Raw genomic sequence first — 21,363 nt, 5'->3', positions numbered from 1 at the left:
TGAAGGGCATGACAGATAATAGGTTCGGAATTTCTGAAGTTATTGTACAGCAAAATTTGTTTTTTTCCTCAGGCATTCAATCTTTTTTCTCTAGCAATTTTGTACATGACAAACTTTTTAGTGGGCGCATTAATAAATCTCTAAGTAATGGGTTGTCAGGTGTCAGTTAGAGATTAAAAGATTGTTTAAGCATTACCCGTTTGGTTCTTCGAATGAGTTTTGTAGGTCAGGAGAAAGAACTTTCTGAATCGTGGTTGTATGTGTGTGTCTGCTGCCCCTCCCCTGTTCATTTGGCTCCACTCCAGGTATATGTGAAAGAAACCATATCCCATTACATAAATGCTGCATGTCGCAGCAGATTTGAAACTCACATTGTGTGAGCCAAGGGGACAAATGTCTAGGCTGTCTTCTGTAAATGTACTCGAATCTGTAAATGTTATTCCTGATCTTCTCAAAGGAACTTTGCCAGGGGAAAGAGACTCCGCTCTGAGGGGCTGCGTAGCAAGTCGGTCGTTCCCCAGCAAGTCAGGATGAGGTCCGTTCTTGTCAAATCTGCCTTGAGTGTGTTTACAGATAGTTTGCCTTCCTGGCATTTTCTGCTTGCACCGACCTGATCTCCACCTATTTTGTGTCAACGGTTGCTGAGCCTGGCGTTGGGTGATTAAGCATTGAGCACCAAGCCCTGGGCTGGCTGAGACCCCTCTTTCCCCGCACTTACCTCACTGTCTTGCTCCAGGGCTGTGCCTATAGAAAACAAATGGCACATTTGAGTGGTTAAAATATTGAAAAAACGGGCACAAACGTCGCCTCTTTGTTGAATAATGTGATTTTTCTCAAGAGTCAAAGGAGAGCAAGGGGCTCACTCAGAGGAAGGAGGATGTTGAAGGGTGAAATGCCCAGGATCTGATCTGTGCTAATTTTATGCGTGGATGCCCTGGCTCTTAGGGTTATGCCAGCTACGTTAAAAGTACATTTTTTTACGACGGAAAGCACGGCATTCGAAAAGTAAAAACCTATGGAATGAATGTCTGTAATCTTAACGAATCTAGGGTTCACCATTCAATGGCACCACAGCCCTTAAAAGTGTTTCTCTCCGTATTATTTACATTGTTACAGAGTTTTCAGGTTGGCATACTGGTTTGGGAAGTAATTAAGTCTGTCATGTTAGCAACACCTCAACACTAGCACATAAACAACAAAACCACTCCAAGTGTTTGGTATCCCCGAAGGCACTCCTTGTTCTTTACCCTCTTAACTAACCAGCGCCTTGCAAGATTAGCCCCTATCTTCGAAGAAGGGAAAAACCATTTCCTTCCTCAAACGCATTAAGTCTTGCAGACTCATAGCGATTATCCATCTTGGGTCCTAAATGTAACTTAGCTCAAAAAATAAATTTCCTGTCATTGGAGAGATCTGGCTTAATGCTGATAAAGTCATTTAAAAAAAATCAAAAAGAACAATATATTACGTATGGATGAAGTTAAACCACCCTGATTAAATAGCATATATCGAAGTTTTTAGTACTCTTACTCTAGGGTACTGAATTTTTTTTTAAAGCAGTATTTTTGTGGGCCGCTGTCTGACTGAAGGGTTTTGTTGGTCTATAATACAAAAACGTCTGCTGTGGCTGACTTTGTCTGATCCCTTCTTTGGGTCAGAGTTCATATATGCTTGGAAGTGGTTGAGGTTAGAAGATGTCGAACAGGACGAACTGTACTGTACAGTGAGATCTCAGCCACCTTGACTGGTCACCTGGCAGGATTGTCCACAGAAATGGAAGTAAACTTGGTTGTGACTAGAATTGTCATCCTCAGAGCTTAAAGGACTGAGGACCAAAAGAGACATGTGAGAACCATTTTGAGTGAATGTAGTGTTGTTGTTGTTATTGTTGTTGTCATTCTCCTCCTCCTCCTCCTCCTCCCCCTCCTCCTCCCACCTCCTCCTCCTCCTCCCCCTCCTTCTTCTTCTCCTTCTCCTCCTCCTTCTTCTTCTTCTAGCATATTTAGAATTAAATTTTTTTCAGTCATGCTCTTTTCTTTTCTTTTTCTTTGAAAGTACAAACATGACTTTTGAAGTATTACACAAGGGATGAGGGATTAGAATTCTAGAAACCCCATGTAACAGAGTACAGCTTCTGGGTGGCAATTTCTGCATCATTTGACAAGATGGGGCTCTGTGTATGAGCTTGTGTTGCTAGCTGCCAATTAAGAGGCAGGGACAAGAAGGTTCCTGGTCCAGGGCTTCTTCAGGTCTCTTGCCAAGAGTTTGTTTTTAGTAGCTTTACTATCTAAGACGTGCACATCATGACATTCCCCCATTTAACCTGCATGACCCAGTGCTGTGTCCACAGAACTCTGAAACCCTTCCCACCATCAGTTTTAAGATATTTTGCCACTTTAAGAGAAACTAGGTGCCCTTTTAGCTACTACCTCTCCTCTCATTTCCCATTTTCTGCTTAGCATCTCCAGGAAGTCCCCCTGTACTTCTGTCTCTGCATTTACCTGTTCTGGGCATTTCACACACACATGCACATACAAACTGCTCTTATGGTATGTGTTCGTATGTTAGTGGTTTCTTCTATGTAATGTTTTCTTCGGGGTCATCTACACTCTAGCACATATCGTCTGCACCTCATTCCTTGTCCTGGCTGAGCAGTGAGCCACTGTGTGAATAGGAACACATTGAGTATTCCTGGGTCAGTTGGCGAGCATTTGGGTCGCTTCTAGGAATTTTTGTACTATCATGTATTTTTGAGACTTATCATAGCGTTAAAACCAGGAACTCCTGTATTTAGTTTTACAACCTGCAAAGCACGTTTCTTCACATTTAGCCACTAGATCACTATGCCAGCACACCTAAATGCTGCTCTCACCTCAGAGTCAGTCAGTGGCGTGATCCCACTCAACTCTCAGGCTCTTCTGTCTAGGCACCGTTTTGAGTCTCCTTGCCAGTGGCACAGACACTAGCTTGGTAGAGTGTTTACCTAGCATGCAGGAAGTCCTGGGTTCAGTCTCTAGTGCCATTATCATACTAAACCTGGTAGAGAACACATTCCGTCCCAGCAGCACTTGGAATGTGGAAGCGAGAGGTACTAGGTCAGTCTCAGCTAACAGTTTGAAGCCTGCTAGCCTAGGATTCATGGGACTCTTCCGAAGAAGGAAACAGGAGGGGGGCAGGGAAGAAGGAAGGGAAGGAGAGAGATAGGGGAGGGAGGGAGAGAGGGGAGAAAAGGAGGGAGAGAGGAACAGAGGGAAGATGTTGTAATACCTGCATTTAAATTCCAGCACTCAGTAAGTAGAGGCAAGCAGATAGATCTTTGTGAGGTCTGGTCTACATAGATCTGGGCCAGTTAGAGCAGCATAGTAGGACCCTGTCTCAAAAACAAACAAACAAACAAACAAACAAACAAACACAAAAAGACAAAAGAAATCACTGGCATCCAGCAACCCTACAGTAAACTCACATTCCCGAAGCCTCACTGACAGGGCTTTGTCAGCCATTTGTCAAGTTCTAAGAGGAGGCCATCTTGTCTCCTTCATTTGGACCATCGATTTCATGGGGGTTGGGTGTTTACAGCTCAGTGTGCATCTCTAGGGTTTACATGGTGCACATTGTGACATTACATTGATGGATGGAAACAGAGGCTCCACTATTTGAAAGGACAGACAGAAACCCCCATTCGTAGGTTCTGTAGCTTATTTGTGAGTTTGTTTATTTATTTATTTTTGTTTTTAGAGACAGGGTTTCTGGTCTCTCTATAGACCCGGCTCGACTCAAAGTCAAAAAGACCAGCCTGCCTCTGCCTCCTGAGTGCTGGGATTAAAGGCCTGTGCCACTACTGGGTTCTGTAGCTAAATTTTGTGACCAGGCAGAACTGAGTGACAAGGTAAATTTTGAAATATTTTCCCCGGTATGAGTAAAGATTCCCAGGCCAGAAATTTATGGTAACTGAAGGTATAGGAAGCTGGAACAACTGAGAAAGGGTTCTAGAAAAAGCAAAGAGTTCAGAGGCACTCCAGGAGGAGACTAAGATTCAGTAACGTCTTCTGTAGGTGGAAGAAGTCATAATTCTAATACAATAATAGGTTGTCAGTGTGTTCAAGGCAGTTCAGCCTTCCCAATGCTGCAACCCTTTGATGCATTTCCTCATGTTGTGGTGACCTCCCCCAACCATAAAATAATTTCCATTCCTACTTCATAACTGTAATTTTGCTACTTTGTGAATTGTAAACATTTGATGTGCAGGATGTCATACGCAACCCTAGTGAAAGGGTTATTCGACCCCAAAGGGGTCTCGACCCCTAAGCTGAGTACCTTTGATTTAAGGCACCGTTCTTTGAAAAAATAATGTATATCTAATCACTAAAATGGCCACCTATCTGCATTGCCTGGGTGTCGCCATAGTTCATGCCTATTGCTCAGTGTCTGTTCACTGTCCACTGTGCCCTACCCTATTGGATAAACTGATTGCTCCTCTTTATGATGGAGATTTGCAGGAGACCAGGGTTTGCCTTGAACGCATACGTTTACTTAGTAATATGTTAGAGACGTTCAGTTATATACAACTCTATTGACTTTTCATGAATAAGAAAATTAGTATTTAATTAAAAACGAAAGGTTCAGCTCGGAAATAAAGAGCGACCTCTGTTCTGTCTATTTTTATAGCTTCCGAAGCTTCTTCCTACATGTTTAACTTACATGTGATGGTCAGATCACTTCTATGTTGTGTCAATAACCATCTAAACTGACTGTAAGTTAAGCAAACTACTATTTTCCCTTACAGACTCAAATTTTCACATTTAGGTAGATATCTCATATGTGTCAGTGTGTTACCATAGTCGTGAGGACTACACCATTCTGTAATCCTTGTTGTTTTTTTTTTTTTTTTTTTTTTTTTTTTAGTCATGGTTTCTCCGTGGAGCCCTGGCTATCTAGGCGGGACTCAAACTCATAGAGGTCTACCTGCATCTGCTTCCCAAGTGCTGGGACTAAAGGCACGTGCCACCACCTGGTTCCTGGAGCTATATTTTGGAAATTCAATTCAACTCAATTAAAAAGAATTCAACGGATACTTAAATTTGTGTGTGCGCGCATGTACACACACTTGGGTGGAAACCAGAGATGAACATCTGGTGTCTTTCTCTAATGCTTTTCATTTTATATTTTTGAAACAGGCTCTCTCACTGAAACTGTTGCTGTCTGATTCACCTTAGTCTGGCTAGCCAGTGAGCCCCACAGGTCTTTCAGTCTCTTCCTTTCCAGCCATAGGTTTACAGATGCAAACGGCCGTGCCCGGCTGTTTTGTTTTGTTTTGCATGGGTTTTGGAGATCAAATCCAGGTCTTCATGCTTGTGTAGCAAGCACTGTGTTGACTGAACCACCTCTCCACTCCTCTAAGTTCTTTCTAACCTCTCAGTCTTCCTTCTCTGAGCCTAGGAGAAGTCCTCATGGTTTATTCTACCAAATGTAGCGCCCAGGTTTCAGTGATCCAGAAGGCAACAGGGAGCAGCCAAGGCTAAGGGTTCAAGTTAGAACAAAAGACTTAGGAAGGCCACCAAGGCGATTGCAAACCAAACATTAACGTGAACTTTGTTTACAAGGGGGAGTTTTCTGAGATGTGCACCCATCCAGCAAAAAGTTAGCTCGCCCCTGTTTCAGTTCTAAGTTCAAGACATCGCCCAGACTCTGTCATTACTTTGCACTGTTGTTGCTGTCGTCGATTTAAGGATGACCCCTCCACCAGCCGCTCTCAAGGAAACCTGCCGATAATTAACTTCTCTGCTCGAGTTAGACAGCATCGGTTCTTCCTGTATTTCCTGCCTCTGGCTTCTTACACTCTGACTGATGGAATTCCTGTGATTTGAGCCATCTGACATTATGATTCTGGAGTGGGAGTGCAGGAGAGTTTGCCTCCCCCTTTCCATGTCTGTCCAACTCTTCTCCGAAGCCATTCTCCACCCCCACCCCCAGACATGAGTGATGTATTGCAGCTCAGCCCGGGAGCTGCCGGATCCTGGAGGAGGTTAAGAAACTAGGAAGGGGTGCCAAAAATATGATTTCATAAGGTTTTTGACTTGAGATTGAGTCAACTTTCTTGAGCATCTTAAAATCATGTTTTATAAAATTTTATCTCCCAATGGAATGATTTGTAGAAAGGACGGATCCCGAAAGCTTCCAGTTTTGAGTCACTAAGTCCAAAAGTAAATGTACATCTACAATAATGTTTCTCAGTAGATTTTTTAGCCAAACTTTTTGCTTAATGGAACACAAAGTTGCTTGGGAGGCGGTTACAATTTCCTGTGGTCTTTGTCTCTAAAGCATGCTTCACAACTATAAGAAAATGTTGACTTCTCAAAGAGTACATGATTTTAATTGACTAACCCCGGCATGGTTGAAAGAATGTTGTGTTAAGGAAGCTCATGGTATAGAAAAAAGAACAACATTCTAAAATTCTACAATCATCATCCAATGTCAGATATTTTTATTTAAACATTTCACTATGCTTACTCCAAAAATTAAACAAAATCTTTAGAAAATCCCCAAATTAATTCTATACTAATTAAATATTATATATATTGTGATTATTTTTAATAGAATAAAGAATGGTATATGCAGAAATTGCCAGTGATTAAATTATACTTAAGAATTCGTGTTATACATTTTTATTTTAATATGTAAGGAACTATTTATAAATATAGCATATACTAATCAATTCATTTCCACTAATATGCCCTTCTGGTTGGTGTGATCATTTCTACTTGTGTATGATGTGTGTTTGTATGTGTGTGTGCATGTCCAAATGTGTATGCAGGCTCACATGTGTGCATGTGCAAGAGTGTGTGTAGGCCAGAGGTCATGCCCAAGTGTCATTTCTTCTCACTTTTGAGACAGGATCTCTCTTTGAGGCTTAGAGCTTAACCATTAGGCCTGGTTGTCTGTCCTAAACGATCCCCCTTCACCTAATCATTGCTATTGTATCTTCCTGAGTATTTGAGGGTGTTGGAAAAATGACCATTTTCCATACTTAGAAGGATACACACGTTACAGTAAACCCATGTCCGCTCCCCCATTCTACTTACTTATTCTCAGCTGGTAAACAAGACCGTAGCCCTGAGAGAGAAGAGGGTCATTGTTTGGAGACAAAGTCACTTTGGTTTTTTTGTGTATTACTGGCCTGGCTGTAACATGCCAAAGTGATCTTCGAGCTGAGCGCTGAACACTGAGGAATAGAGCTGAGTAAGGGGTCCAGCAAGGTGAGCCTTTATCGCAGAGACGTGGAGAAGGGGGACTCAAACTGTCCACAGGGTTGGCTTTGGAACTGGGGACTCCGCCTTGAGATTTGTTCCTACCACGTGCCCACTAAACCCTGCTGACCCTCCTGCTCTGTGAAAATTCAGTTTAGGAATACAGTTCGAGACCAGGGCAAAAAGCAGACAATAAAGTATAACATCTCATCTCAGAAAGCAGTTCCACTGGTTCTCGCTCAGAAAACCATCCTGCTCCACAACTGAAAAGGAAAGGAGACCATGCATTAGCTGAGTGGGGAAAACATAAACAAACAAACACAGACACACAACACACACAAACACACACACATCAAACACACAAATACACACGGCAAGTACACATACACAAATACACACACATGAAAATACACACACATCAAAAGCACAAATACACACATACACATGGGAAATACATATACACAAAAAATACACACACATGCTAACACAGTACACATACAAATACACGCAAAAATATATACACATACCACACAAATGCATACACAATTACACATGCATACAAACACATACTTATACACACATGCAAACACACTCTCAAAAACCACACAAACGCAAACACATACAAATGCACACACACAAACACCATACAAACATACACACACCACACAAGGAAACACACAACAAACATACCAAACACAAACATAAACATACATACCACATATATACACACATGCACACATTAAAACACCCAACAGGTAACAACTTGGAAGCAAAGAAAAGAAATGAAACCAGAAATTCTTTGTTAAAAACAAAATTCAGATGCAGCTTGCAATCCCCTTGTCTGATTCTTACAAACACAAAAAGTAAAATTCAATTTATAGATGATCCCAAGTTTCTGAAATGGGGAGACTCTCTTCCCTGTCATAGCTCCACTCCTCCTTATAACGATGCTGAGTCCTAAAACAAACAACCAAGGCAAAAAAAAAAAAAAAAAGTACATCCCTGTTTATTTGGACATGGAAGAAAGCTGTAAGGTCAAACCACGGTATTCCTTTCCGTCCTAAGACTTGGCCGCAGAAGGAAGAGAATTGGCTCTCAATAGAAATTTTATTCTGTGCTGCACATACAAGGAGATACAGCCTTCTTTCCTTAATCCAGTTGTTTATCACCTACAGAAAGGGAGTGGAGTTCTTCAAAGCACTTTATAATTAAGGCGTGCACGTGTGTGTGTGTGTGTGTGTGTGTGTGTGTGTGTGTCTGTGTCTGTGTGTGTGTCTGTGCTGTGTGTGTGTGTTTGTTTATGTGTGTGTGTCTGTGTTGTGTGTCTGTGTTGTGTGTGTGTGCACATGTGTTTGTACATTAATGCACGAAGGCAAATAAAATATTTATAACGTTTAAAGCTCACTTAACCGAACAGTTCACTGTCTTTAAAAGCTAAATTGTGGTATATTTTGCTTATATTCTATTAAGAAAAAGTGTAAAACTGCCCATTTCAGTGAGTAAGCCAAGCGCCTGACATCGACATCTGAATTATATCTGAATAGCAGTTATTAAGAAAAAGACTTCTGTAGCCATTGGAAAATGTATTCACATTATGCATTCTAATGTGTGTTTAATCTATCTCTCCCTCTCACTTCTTCTCAGAGACACTACTTTAATTTTAACTACTTGATCTAATTTCAGAATATATACATATACATGTACATGTATGTACTTAAAGTAGCTCTTTTGATTTCTCCTTAAATAACAGTGTTTTAAGAAGAAAAATAAGTCCATATATGTTCACATTCACTCTAACAGCATTTTGTTATTTTCCAGGTTTAGAAACTTCTTGGTAATTTTGCTTCTTTCACAAGGAAAAAAGCAAAGCATTCTGTCACCAAAGCAGAGAGGATGAGACCCAGGTCAAAGGGCACTTGAGAAACAAACACCAGGGCCAGTTTATTTAAACAGATAGTGGGATGAGGGAGCTGACCTCAGTTTGACTTATAGTGGGAGGAGCAAGAATGCCATTTTATTGCTTTGCCCAGAAGGAAAATGTTTTTGTATCTGAATTCACCCCTGAAGCCTTCTAAATGCTCGCTCTGCTGTATGCAGCTAATTCTGAAAAGCGGTTTCCTGACGTCCCCAGCGATGCTGACTTGTAAAATCATGCACACAGAAATGAAGTATTGTTTTAGAAAATGAAATGCGTTGCTGTTTAACTAGTTACTTTTAGGAAAACATGTTCGCCATGACCTTGACCCATGATGCAAATCATTCATAACAGTATAGATAATACAATTTAATAATGTTCCAAGAACTTACCGTGACCCAAATATATTGATAATATTCTGTTGTATTGAAATGTTTTTAAATGATGGCTTTCTGAAAGAGGAAGTTGGGTTGAAGGTGTAGGTCAGCTGGTACAGTGCCTGCCTTCCCAGCACATACTAGGTCCCAAGTTAAGTCTCATAAGCCCCCTAGACTGGGCATAGTTAGAAATGCCTGTAGTCTCGGCATTCAGAATTTCAGGGTCATCCTCCTGAGCTAGAGAGCAAGTTTGAGGACAGCGTGGGCTCCATGCAACACTGCCTCGAGGCAAGCAAGAAAGTCCTATGCAGACCTAGTAACATACCCGTGCCTTTCAAAGTCATTGAGTTTTCTTTGATTTCCAGTGTTTCTGTTTGATATTGTTTTTAATGGCAGGATTCTCATTCTGGTGTCCATATAAACTATAAACCTCTTGAATCTGCAAATCAATTAAAAAACAGTTATCATCAGTACCAAGAGAAGTAAATAATACCTAGTACCTATGGGTGATGAATTAAGGGGATGCAGTAAGGAGTTTATCCTTTATGTAGGGACCAGGACAGGCCCCAAATAATGTGACTAGTATCTGTCTGCAAACCTCCAGAGAGATACAGTCTCAGCAAACTGAAGAGAGAGGGCCAAGTGATAACAGGCTTAAACTATGAGAGGGACTTACCTCTAGAAAGAAAGAAGAACCATGGGGGTTTAACCCAGGGTTAAAAAAAGAAAGAAGCCTAGAAAATATGGCGGCTGTGTTCAAACGTTGAATGGAATTGTTTACATTGTCCAGGAAAGCTGTACCACAACGTGATTTTAGATGGAGAGCCGGAGCTTCTGGCAGCTCACTTGGTTCAAAGACGGACTCTTAGGGAAGATGGTTAGTGCTGGCTTCCAGTAGATGCTATGCATTGATTTGGTGGAATATTAGAGAGATCCGTGTTAATGGCCAAGCTAAGCCATGAAGCACATCTTTGAGGTGGTCACTGTCATGCTTACTCTTTGTCTGAAGTTAAGTGTGGTACACCAATGGCTGCTGTAGTCCCAGCATTAGAAAGGAAGGTGGTCATGACTGTTCCCTAGTTTTCTGTCATCAACAAAGTCTCAGCATCTCTTTGGTATTCTATTCATTCAGTTTCTTTGAGCCTTGTTAAAGATTGTCCTCGTTGTACGCCCCTTAAACCTCAGCACTCGGGAGGCAGAGGCAGGCCGATCTGTTGTTGAGTTCTAAATTAGTTCCATCTACAGAGTGAGTTCCAAGACAGCCAGGGCTACACAGAGAAACCCTGTCTCAAAGAATCAAATCAAAACAACATAAAAAAAACTGCTCTCCCTACCCATAAAATGTCTCTACAAAGACTTGAAACAGAAAGTGAGCAGACTTAGTCTCTCCTCTGTCAGTGGAGAGTCTGAACAGAAGCCTACATACAGATCTACACAGATGGAGAGTTCTCTGGCTGTTCAGCTTGGGCATGGAAAGATGAGGCTGCTGTCTTACTTATAAGTACTTATGAGTTACTATGAAAATTACTTTTGGTATATGCAGAATATTAATATTAAATAATTTTCTAATTGGTCATGCAGTGCAGGCAGCTAATGAAAAGGCAGATTTTTCCCCCCATTTTAATTGGTTATTTCGCATGGTGTTTGGGCTACACCTGTGCTTATAATGAGAACGGAGAATTAATCTAACCTTCTGCTCACATGATTTCAATTTCCATGGCTTATATAAGATAATGATAACCTGATTTGCAACACAATTTGTTGTAGATCCTGTGTTCTGAATATTTTTGCTAGCAGTTCAGGGAACGTCATACGTAAAAACTGAGACAATTTACGTAGCCTCTACAGGTCTGCACCCACACTGCGCCTTTTAGTCAGAATCTTAGTCAGAATCGACTTCCGTTATTTACTTGAACTGCTTCTCAGGAAGGACACAAGCAGGTACAGGATATTGAGAATCTTAAAATGTTATGAAGCATGTATTTTTATTTTAAAGATATATCCTTGACTGTTTAATGGTTTGGAGTTCCAGAACTGCTTTCTTTGCTCAAATAGACAGATGCACAAACTAAAATTTATATCAGACTGTGAACCCTTCAATTATTAATAGGGTAGTATTGAACTTTTTTATTGTATTTTTGATGTCCTGCTCAGAGTTGGGTTGGGAAGTAAAGTTAACCCAACACATAGTCTGTATTTTATGAATTTGGCAAACAATTCTTAAAACCCAGGACAAAGAGCTTAAGAGTTACAGCCTTGTAGAGACCGTTTCAGAGTTAACAGGGTCTCTGTTTTGTTTTGTTTTGCTATTGTTTGTTTGTTTTTGTTTTATTTCAGCGACTTAACATTTTTTGGAGGAGGTATAAAGAGACTTGTACCAAACAATGTTTTAAATAAACATGGAATGACTTAATAAGATGTTGATAAATTTTTAGTAGTAGGGGCAGAAAAGCAAAATTATACATTCAATGGCTGCATAGATGGGACCGGATTTTGCGTAAAGAGGGGGAAAAAAAGGTCACCCCAAGAAATCTGTCCAAGAAGGCATTTCTTTAAAGCCCCCAGGAGTGTGAGTTAGTGATAAACTCCAGACGTTCTTTCAATTGATGGGGTGCTGCCTACTCGGCTCTTATCTTAGGGGTGGACATAGGTTTGCAAAAGGTAGGGGAGGCTTGGCTCAAACACCAGGCGAAAAAGAAGTCAGAAAGTGTAAGATTGAAATGTCAGTAATTGGGAGGGAGCAGATGTCCTTGGAGCTTCTCCTCTGTGTCCCCTCCCGACTCCCAACCCCGGCCTTTGAAAAGAGTGGTGGCTAGCATTGTTTCCTGAAAACTCTGCTAATTCCCCCATGAAAAGATGAAATGGAAGTGTCCAACTGTGGTAAAACAGGCAGACATAAATCAACTCAGAAACCCAAGCCTTGGACTCAAAGGTCACGGGGTTATAGGTTTGGCCGCATGCGAGGCTGTCCACGGGGGGAGAGAAAGGCTGACCGAGCTCTTCTCTTCCTCTACCTTTTGTTTTTGTTTTTTGTTTTCTTTTTTATGCAATAATGAATATGCTCTGCTTTCTTGGTTACAGGTTTATTAATGCGCGGAGAAGAATAGTGCAGCCCATGATAGATCAGTCCAACCGAGCAGGCAAGTCCCCTCTAGTGACTGTATTCAAGTCAGGCAAGCGAAAACCAACCTCAAGCCATTCACCAGGAGGGCTGCCGCCTGGTAAATGAACTGGGAGTGAGTACTAGGAGTGCCTGGCTTTGGAAATTAAACCAGTTTGGTTTTGTAACAACACTAATCAACTTACCATCATTATAAAACACTGGACGAAAGTAGAGAATAAAAAGCCAACCGAGAGGAAAAGTAACTCCTAAACCATGTGCTCAGCTACAATCTTCTTTGTAAACATTCAATATATTAATGTTATTTTCTCCCCCCCCCACCCCCCGAGTTTGCCGACCCAGCTTTCTACCACTGTGACCACTCCCTGGTGCATGGCTTGGTGTGGAATTGCTGTAAACTTTATTACCTGTCAAAAGGGCAAAGGGGTCAGGATCACTTGTGGGACTCAGTAAAGTTCAAAGACATTCAGTGAGGTACAGCTTTTGTGTGCTTTAATAACCCAAGGCAGCTCACTTCTGAAATAGCTTTTCATGTACCGTTAAAACACGGGACTCAGTTAGCGACATAAATACGTGACTCTCGTTCTCATGACCTCGCTCATTAGTATCTGTCTTCTGGTGCTCGCAGTTCTAAAAAAAAATAATAATAATAATAGTAATAATAATAGCACCATTTCGTTTGTTTTTTTCAGTCACGAGCCCTGGGATTTGTTTGGTATTACAACATGGTAGCAAGGGCGGCGAGCAAATATACTGGGGGTGACGCGGGTTTGAACCGTGCTCTGTTGAGAGCTCTGCTAGCCTCACACTGGGCCCATTCCCAGTTAGTCATGTTCCAGCACCTTCTTTTCTTAAATGCCCATTATGGGACTACCAGACAAAACCCCCAGCCTAAATTTTGTGTCTTAGCCTGTTCCTTGAAACTCTAGTCACCGAGGTAGATAGAAGTGGCCAGAGAGAAAGAATTAACTTTGTATTTATTTTTTTAAATAAAAATGTAATCTGCTTGGTATGTTCTCTGTGTCCCCTCCCCCTCTCCCGTGTCCCCTCCCCTCCCCTGTGACTAAGAAGCTGTGCTGTGTACTTTTGTAGTCAGCCAAGGGACACCTTATAACCCCGATGGACAGCCAATGGGAGGTTTTGTAATGGACGGTCAGCAGCACATGGGCATCAGAGCGCCAGGTAAGACTCTTTTTGGTATGGTAGATTTTCACATCACCCTCCCAAGTCCTCCTGTCAGTGCAGGTGAAGGAGCCCACCCTCTGCTTTCTCGAGCTGCCTGCCTTGCCTTGCTACTGCACATCTAAGATCCCTACCGCAAAGGGGAAGCCAGGACCTTTATGTGCGCAAGATCTCACTGCCTCTCAGCCACCTAGAACCTGTGTGTTTTTTTTTTTAAGGGTCTTTTGGCACTATCTGTTGACTTTGCTCATCTTCTGGCCTCTTCTTGGATTTTTATCTCCCTTCTAGGACCTATGAGTGGAATGGGCATGAATATGGGCATGGAGGGGCAGTGGCACTACATGTAACGTTCATCTAGTTAACCAATCGAAAGCCAGGGGGAAGTAAGTACAAACGGGGCCTTTGTCTTCACTTTGTCCTAGGAGCATTCTCCTCCTGCGTCCTCTCATGTTCTCCTTGCCCATAGCTTCATGCTTGCTACTTCCTTTCCCTTAAAGCCTTATCTCTTGCTTCTTTTGTTTTTTGTTTTTTGTTTTGTTTTTTGTTTATTTTCTCCCTCTCATTGGTTCTGATCGAGGTTTTAGGCTGGCAAATTCTGTGTATGATATACATTTATCCTGTGTGTTGCTATTGTACAGTACTGACCACATGACAAAACAAGAAACAGTCAGGAGGTGGGGGGGGGAGTGGGTTGTCATAGCAACAGACTGATTTGCAAAATGTAAGCAGTCTGCAGCAGTGCAAGGAGAGGAAAGAGCGTGTCCCCAAAGTACCATAAATCTGTCTAACCGCAGTTGATGCATGAGTTACATTTCTACACTAACCTGCAAGACACCAAGAAGCCAAACAGAGAACTTCTTTTAGGTAAAAATAAACACAGCTTTACTTAGGGTAAGTAAAGGCATATTTGAGCTTCAGTCAACTAAACTTTGATTCTTTTTTTTTTTTCCCTTAGTTTGTTCCTTTGTCTGTCCATCATAATGGGATTACGTGTGGCAATGGGAAAAGGGAGAATACAAAATAGAGGTGTGCACAGCAGGCTTCAGGGCTTAGCCCAGGCTAATTGACTATATCCAAATTAAGTATGCCATCACTTGCAGTGTGACAAATGGATTTGACTTATTCAGTATACAAAAACTGAGATCATTAATGCAATCTTCAGTGGCAGGCCCAGTGAAGTGAGCCTAGGAAAACTGTCCCAGATTCTCACTCTGTCATTTTCTCTCCTAAAAAAAGACACCCCAGAAATTTGAGTTCAAACAAGCAAAACCGTTTTGAACTCCAAAGCCCCGGTTCATTTCCGAAATTGCCCCTAACGGCATCTGTCTAGCTTTCCGTTTTTGAAACTAAAAGCCATGATTTCAGAGTCTTGGATGTGCCCCTGATTATATTAACACACTATTTAAAATTCTTGCTGAGGCCAAGGGGAACACATGCTGGTCTTCTTCTGTGAGTGGGAGTCCCATATAAGTTTAACAATTCACTCTGAAAGCATTCCATTGAGCTTGGAAATCAACAGTCTTATTACCTCATCATGGAATTCTCTAGCTTAGTTAATTTAAATATTGTTTCTTAGTTTCTGGGTCAATTAAATTTAAATGATGTATTTTATGCTTCGTGACCAATTAAATTAATAGGTTATTACAAAAAATATTATCATCTTTTTTGATTAAAGAGCTGTGGGTACAGTATATTTTATAAGCAATTTTCATTAGTTTAAAAATGTTCCTTTAGGCTAGATTAAGCAGCCATTCACTGCCAGAGCCTGGAGACCTTATTCGAAGGTGTTCGTCGTATTCACAGTGCGCTATTACTTAGAACTAAAGCCATTTGAACATACTTAGCAATGGCGTTATGCCTTTCACCCTCGATGATGATGGACCTTATGGCTCTCAGAAACAATACACCCGTCACTTTCCATCAACTAGAGCAATCCATGCAGAAGACAAGAGGCCCCTCAAAGCAAGAGGAGTATTGTTTTAGCTCCAATTTTTCCTTATTGTTCTCGAAATCATTGTAAGGTAGACAGAATTCTGTGAAGCTTTTCTTTTCCTCCAGCTCTAAGAGGCCATGTGGAAGGAATTTATTGATAACTGTTTTGATTTCCACACACACACACACACCCACCTCCAAGGTACAGGACTTGCTAAGTAATCTCTGTGAAGTGAGCTTGTCTAGTTCAGCTTCCTGTGCAATGTTTAATGGGCAGAGCAGTGTACATGCTCTTGATAGGGCATGTTTCAGGGAACAAAAATGCTTCCTTAGATCAGAACCCAACGGTTGTTTGTTTAAAACTAGACTTGGTAGGAGGACTGGTCCGATGGCTGTGCAAGGGAAACAGTGTCCGGTTCTGATTCCAGCTTGACATCTCCCCTTTGATTTTCTTCCACATGAATTAAAATAATATCTCCCAAGGCCCCATCCCTTTCCTCCATCACAATGTTCCCTGGATTTCATAGGATCGACATAGTCAGAACCGCACTCTTGCCTTTCTGTAATTTTTCGCTTTTTTGTTTCTTTCTTTTGAATTTCTACAGGGCTGCAAAGTATGCCAGGGGAGTATGTAGCCCGGGGTGGTCCAATGGGTGTGAGTATGGGACAGCCGAGTTATACCCAAGCCCAGATGCCCCCCCATCCTGCTCAGCTGCGTCATGGGCCCCCCATGCATACGTACATTCCTGGACATCCTCACCACCCCGCAGTGATGATGCATGGAGGACAGCCCCACCCTGGAATGCCAATGTCAGCGTCAAGCCCCTCGGTTCTTAATACAGGAGACCCGACAATGAGTGGACAAGTCATGAACATTCATGCTCAGTAGCTTAAGGGAATATGCATTGTCTGCAATGGTGACTGATCTCGAATCATGTCTTTTTCTGCAATGACTATGGAGTTCCATTCTTGACATCTACTTTGGACCAAGGAGCATCCCTAATTCTTCATAGGGACTCTTAAAAAATGCAGGAAAACCAACCGAAGTCAATTTGGGGGACATGCAAAAATAACTATATAAGACATTAAAAGAACAAAGAGTGAAATATTGTAAATGCTATTATACTGTTATCCATATTACGTTGTTTCTTATAGATTTTTTAAAAAAAATGTGAAATTTTTCCACACTATGTGTGTTGTTTCCATAGCTCTTCACTTCCTCCAGAAGCCTCCTTACATTAAAAAGCCTTACAGTCATCCTGCAAGGGACAGGAAGGTCTGATTTGCAGGATTTTTAGAGCATTAAAATAACTATCAGGCAGAAGAATCTTTCTTCTCGCCTAGGATTTCAGCCATGTGCGCGCTCTCTCTCTCTCTCTCTCTCCTCTCTCTCTCTTCTCCTCTCTCTCCCTCTCTCTAGCCTGGGGCTTGAATTTGCATGTCTAATTCATTTACTCACCATATTTGAATTGGCCTGAACAGATGTAAATCGGGAAGGATGGGAAAAACTGCAGTCACCCAACAATGATTAATCAGCTGTTGCAGGCAGTGTCTTAAGGAGACTGGTAGAAGGAGCCATGGAAACCCAAAGGCCGTGTGTTTAGAAGCCTAACTGTCACGTCAAGCGTCATCGTCCCCATGCGACAACAACCATCACCTTATACATCACTTCCTGTTTTATGCAGCTCAAAAAAAAAAACATAGACTGAAGATTTATTTTTAATATGTTGACTTTGTTTCTCAGCAAAGCATTGGTCATGTGTGTATTTTTCCATAGTCCCACCTTGGAGCATTTATGTAGACATTGTAAATAAATTTTGTGCAAAAAGGACTGGAAAGACGAACTGTATTATTGCAATTTTTTTTTTTTTTGGTAAAAGTAGCAGGTTAGTGTGAGGTGGCGAGCAGACGAGGTTTACTACGTGGGGTACGCTAATTACAACTTCCTGTTGTAGATAAACAAATGCTTGTCAATAGCCTTTTTCTATCAAGAAAACCAGGAGCGAATTATTAATAAGAGTCACTGTACACGGTGTCTTAGCATTCTGATGGAGTTTGAATGTGTTCGAGAACTCCAAGTACCGTTTTAGTCACTGAGTGCAGTAATGAAGTCGGGCTCCAGAATAAAGAATATTTTTGTTATTCTGATTTTACTGCTCGCCAAATGCGTTCTTCAAATTTCTAATGACTATTGCAGTATTTTTTTTAATGATAACAAACAATTAGCTCCCCAGGCCATATATATTTGAAAATTGTCACCACTGAGTAAATTATTTAACAATGGCCACTGGTTTCCGATGACTTAATGAACTGGTAATACTAACAACATTAGGGTTAAAGTCACTAAGCTAGCTGTAGCCTCAGACTTCATTCAGTATTAGTCACCTACACTATGAGTGACATTATACTTTCGTACTGTGGCAAAGCTAAAGCCCACAGCCAGCCTTTCACCAAGGATATTATCTAGGACAAGCAGTACATGTTTATTAAGAAATTAACTATATAAAATTGAAGAGACCAGACTTCAAAATCTAATTTTTATAAATATGCTCTATGTTCTCATTGGCTAAAACTGGTTATTAACCAATTTTCCAGAACAGCTGTACAGAATTTCTGCATGACAGCCAGCTAAATGGTTCAAAATAACATGTTTAAGCTGCAATAGCTTATAATTTCCCTTAAATAAAATCGCTGCTCTAAAGAGGGCTCCGCACAGCTAAGGGAAATATACAAATATTTTAATTAAGGCAGATTAATTTTTAAAGAAAACAGCCTTTTGGTTGCTTTGGGAACAAAGGATGGGTCAGAAGCCTTAAACTCCAGTGTGACATTCAGGCCCTTGTCACCTTATAAACTGCCCACAGCAATCCTGTTTTCTATTTGGAAAGAGAAACCAGCTGTGGGTTGGCTCTACTCCGCAAGGGTGAGTCACTGCCTACCTGCTAGAACAGCAGCGTGCACTCTCACCTTTTGTTTATGGGGCCTTGTTTCAGAACACGTGCACGTGCTGGGGGGGAGGGGGAGAGGGAGGACGGGAGGGAGGGGGAGAGGAGGGAGAGAGAGAGAGAGAGAGAGAGAGAGAGAGAGAGAGAGAGAGAGAGAGAGAGAGAGAGAGAGAGAGAGAAAGGAGGAGGTGTTACAGCCTGGTCCCAACGCTGCCACCCACCTCGCCCCCACCCCCAAAGATGGGACCGTTTAACTTTCCTATTTTGGCCCAGAGACAGTTCTACGACTGTGTAAGTGTCCATATCAGTGACACCATTGTCTTTGATGGGTGGTTAGTAGCAGTTAACAACCATTTATTTACTTTTAAAAATAATAATAAACTTTATAAACTAACTGTCCTTTTACTTCCTACCTCCCCAGTACATGCCTGGTGAGTCAGCCTTTATTCTCCTGGAACCTACTTGGGGTGGGAGGGGGCGGGGTGGGGAGAAAACCGGGGAGGGAGGAGGAGGGGGAAAGGAGAGGACAGTGAAGAGAATAGGGGGGAGAGGTGGCTGGGGGGGGTAGTGAGCGCAAGCAAAGGGGGTCTGGGGAATGTGGAGATTAAAAAGAATCATGATCATTAATGTCTAGGAATTAGAAAAAAATAAAACAAGCTTTTGTGCTGTGGTTTCCCCCTCGGAGTGAGGCTTGTCTGAGCCTCGCTCCTCTGGTCTCTCTGTTCCTGCCCCTGACACCCTCCCGCTTAATTCTGTTTTAGCTTTTCCTCTTGTAAATTTCAGAGCCAGCTTTGAGGTTATTGACGACACTTATCGGAAGGAGGGAAATAATGGAGGTGTGGAGACTGGTTTTGATGTTTCTAAAAGGACAAAAACAAAACGCCCTCCCCTAAACAGGGCACACAATTGTACAGGCTCTTTTGGGGGGGGGGAGGCGTCCGCTGGCTGAAGGAGACTAGTGCCATTTAAGTTTTATTTTTTTCAAAAAAAAATTAAAAATGTTACCGGATCATATTTAATCAAATGTAATTATAACACATTCAAAGTGAATAATATGCTTTGGCAGTATTTTTATTGTTATTGTTCATTGCACGATGTTCGACTGCTTTAGAAGCACAGGAAAGAAGCAAACGCGCTACAAATGGGGAATTACCCTCGTTTAGCATTAAAATTCATTTAGATAAAATTGCCACAAACATTTAAATGGGAAGATTAGTTCCCCCTCACGCCTTATTGCACTCGCTCAATGGTTCCGTTAAGAACATTTTACACGTTGGAAATTCCGTCTTCTCAGACGGCTTGCTGTTTCCTAGTTACACACATTCAAAGCAAAGGCTGCAGCCGCGGCAGCAGCAGCAGCGGCAGCAGGGGGAAAAAAGTTTGGCAACTGGTCTGCAATTCATCCGCTGCGCCCCCAGTCTCCCCTCCGCCCCCCCCAGCCTGCCCCCCCCCATTACCGCCCCCCCACCCCCCACCACACACACTTATGTGTTCGAAGAGCCCGGCCTCGAAGAACCAAGGTTGGTTGTACAACATTGACAGTATTAAACTACAAAGAAATGGAAAGAAGCCGGCGGGTCCCTCTCTGCATCTCCCGCTTTTGCACGAGGCTGAGGGTTGAGTGCAAATGTGCCGAGCCGCCCGCACCCCGACCCCAGGGCCGCCGGGCGCGCCGCTGTGGCCCGAGACGTCTCCAGGAAATTCGCCACTGCTCTCGCTCGCCCGGTGCTGGAAACGTGTTAAAGGCTCAGCTTGCAAAGTCCTGGCACAGTCCAGTCCCTCCCGGCCCCCTTCTCGCCCCCCCCCTCCCCCGCCGCTCCCCCCCAACCCCCACCTCCCCAGCCCCCCACCCCTGTCCTTTCTTTTGAACCGCAGGAAAAGAGGAAAGTCGGCTTCGACTGCCACCTTTTGGGGATTTGGAAAAACGACGCGGTAGGAGACCGGAGGGAGGAGGAGCGCGGCTGTGTGTGTTGAGGGGGCGGGGGTGGGGAGGAACCCCCTTATGATCATGCGTCGGAACTGGCGCCCTTAATCTGATGCTTAAATATTTGATGTGGAAAAATTACCCATAAAATTAGTTACTAACAATTTCAAATTGAAATCACTTATCGAATTATAAGCGCATTAAAGCTTTATGGATGGAATTAGGAGTTTCTTTGGAGGCTGTCTCCTCTTGGGGAACCGGGCCCGCGAGTTTTGCCACGGGGAGAGGTGTGGTCGGTGGAGCCCTGGGTTGGGCAAGCGACGCGGAAGACAGTTGGGGTGCCGGGGTCCTAGCGGGCCTGGAGAAGATGGATCTGGGTGTGTGGGGATCGCATCCGGGGCAGAAGCTTACACTGAGCGAGTCCAGGGACAAGGTCCAAAAACGTTGGGAAAGGGGAAAGCTGCTCCCCCACGCTAGGATTTTGAGCCTTCAGCGATGCCTCCAGCTTCCCTTGTGTAGTCGGGAACCTCAGAGGAGTTGTGAAAGTCCGGGCAGGGCCAGGCTCTAAGCCTCTGAGGAGACCGCTGCGGCCGGCTCGCCCAGCTCCAGCCGCGACTCAGACTCTCTTTAGTTTCTCCACGCACTACGTCAGGGCTGGGTCTGATACGCGGGCGGGTGGGTCTCAGTCGCGATACCACCTACTCCCGGGGTACTCCTGGTCTT

The 21,363-nt window shown here is 42.7% G+C and overlaps 1 protein-coding gene across 3 annotated transcripts in view; it reads left to right on the top strand.

Moving 5' to 3' along the window:
- Nucleotides 1–17,609, top strand: part of Meis1 (Meis homeobox 1) — a 140,607-nt gene extending 122,998 nt beyond the window's left edge. For 2 of the 3 annotated variants that reach the window (XM_032916385.1, XM_032916384.1), the window contains exons 10-13: nt 12,618–12,676; nt 13,750–13,839; nt 14,128–14,222; nt 16,377–17,609. In XM_032916385.1, the coding sequence (XP_032772276.1) occupies nt 12,618–12,676; nt 13,750–13,839; nt 14,128–14,186 (208 nt within the window). In that variant the 3' untranslated portion in view covers nt 14,187–14,222; nt 16,377–17,609. The remainder of the gene's footprint in view (nt 1–12,617; nt 12,677–13,749; nt 13,840–14,127; nt 14,223–16,376) is intronic. The other variant, XM_032916386.1, reaches the window with a different exon arrangement.
- The last annotated feature ends 3,754 nt before the right edge of the window (nt 17,610–21,363 follow it).

Source organism: Rattus rattus, chromosome 11 (genome assembly GCF_011064425.1).
Source record: "Rattus rattus isolate New Zealand chromosome 11, Rrattus_CSIRO_v1, whole genome shotgun sequence".
Classification (NCBI taxonomy): domain Eukaryota; kingdom Metazoa; phylum Chordata; class Mammalia; order Rodentia; family Muridae; genus Rattus; species Rattus rattus.
Note: the sequence above shows the minus strand (reverse complement) of the source record. Positions and strands in the feature narration are given on the sequence as shown.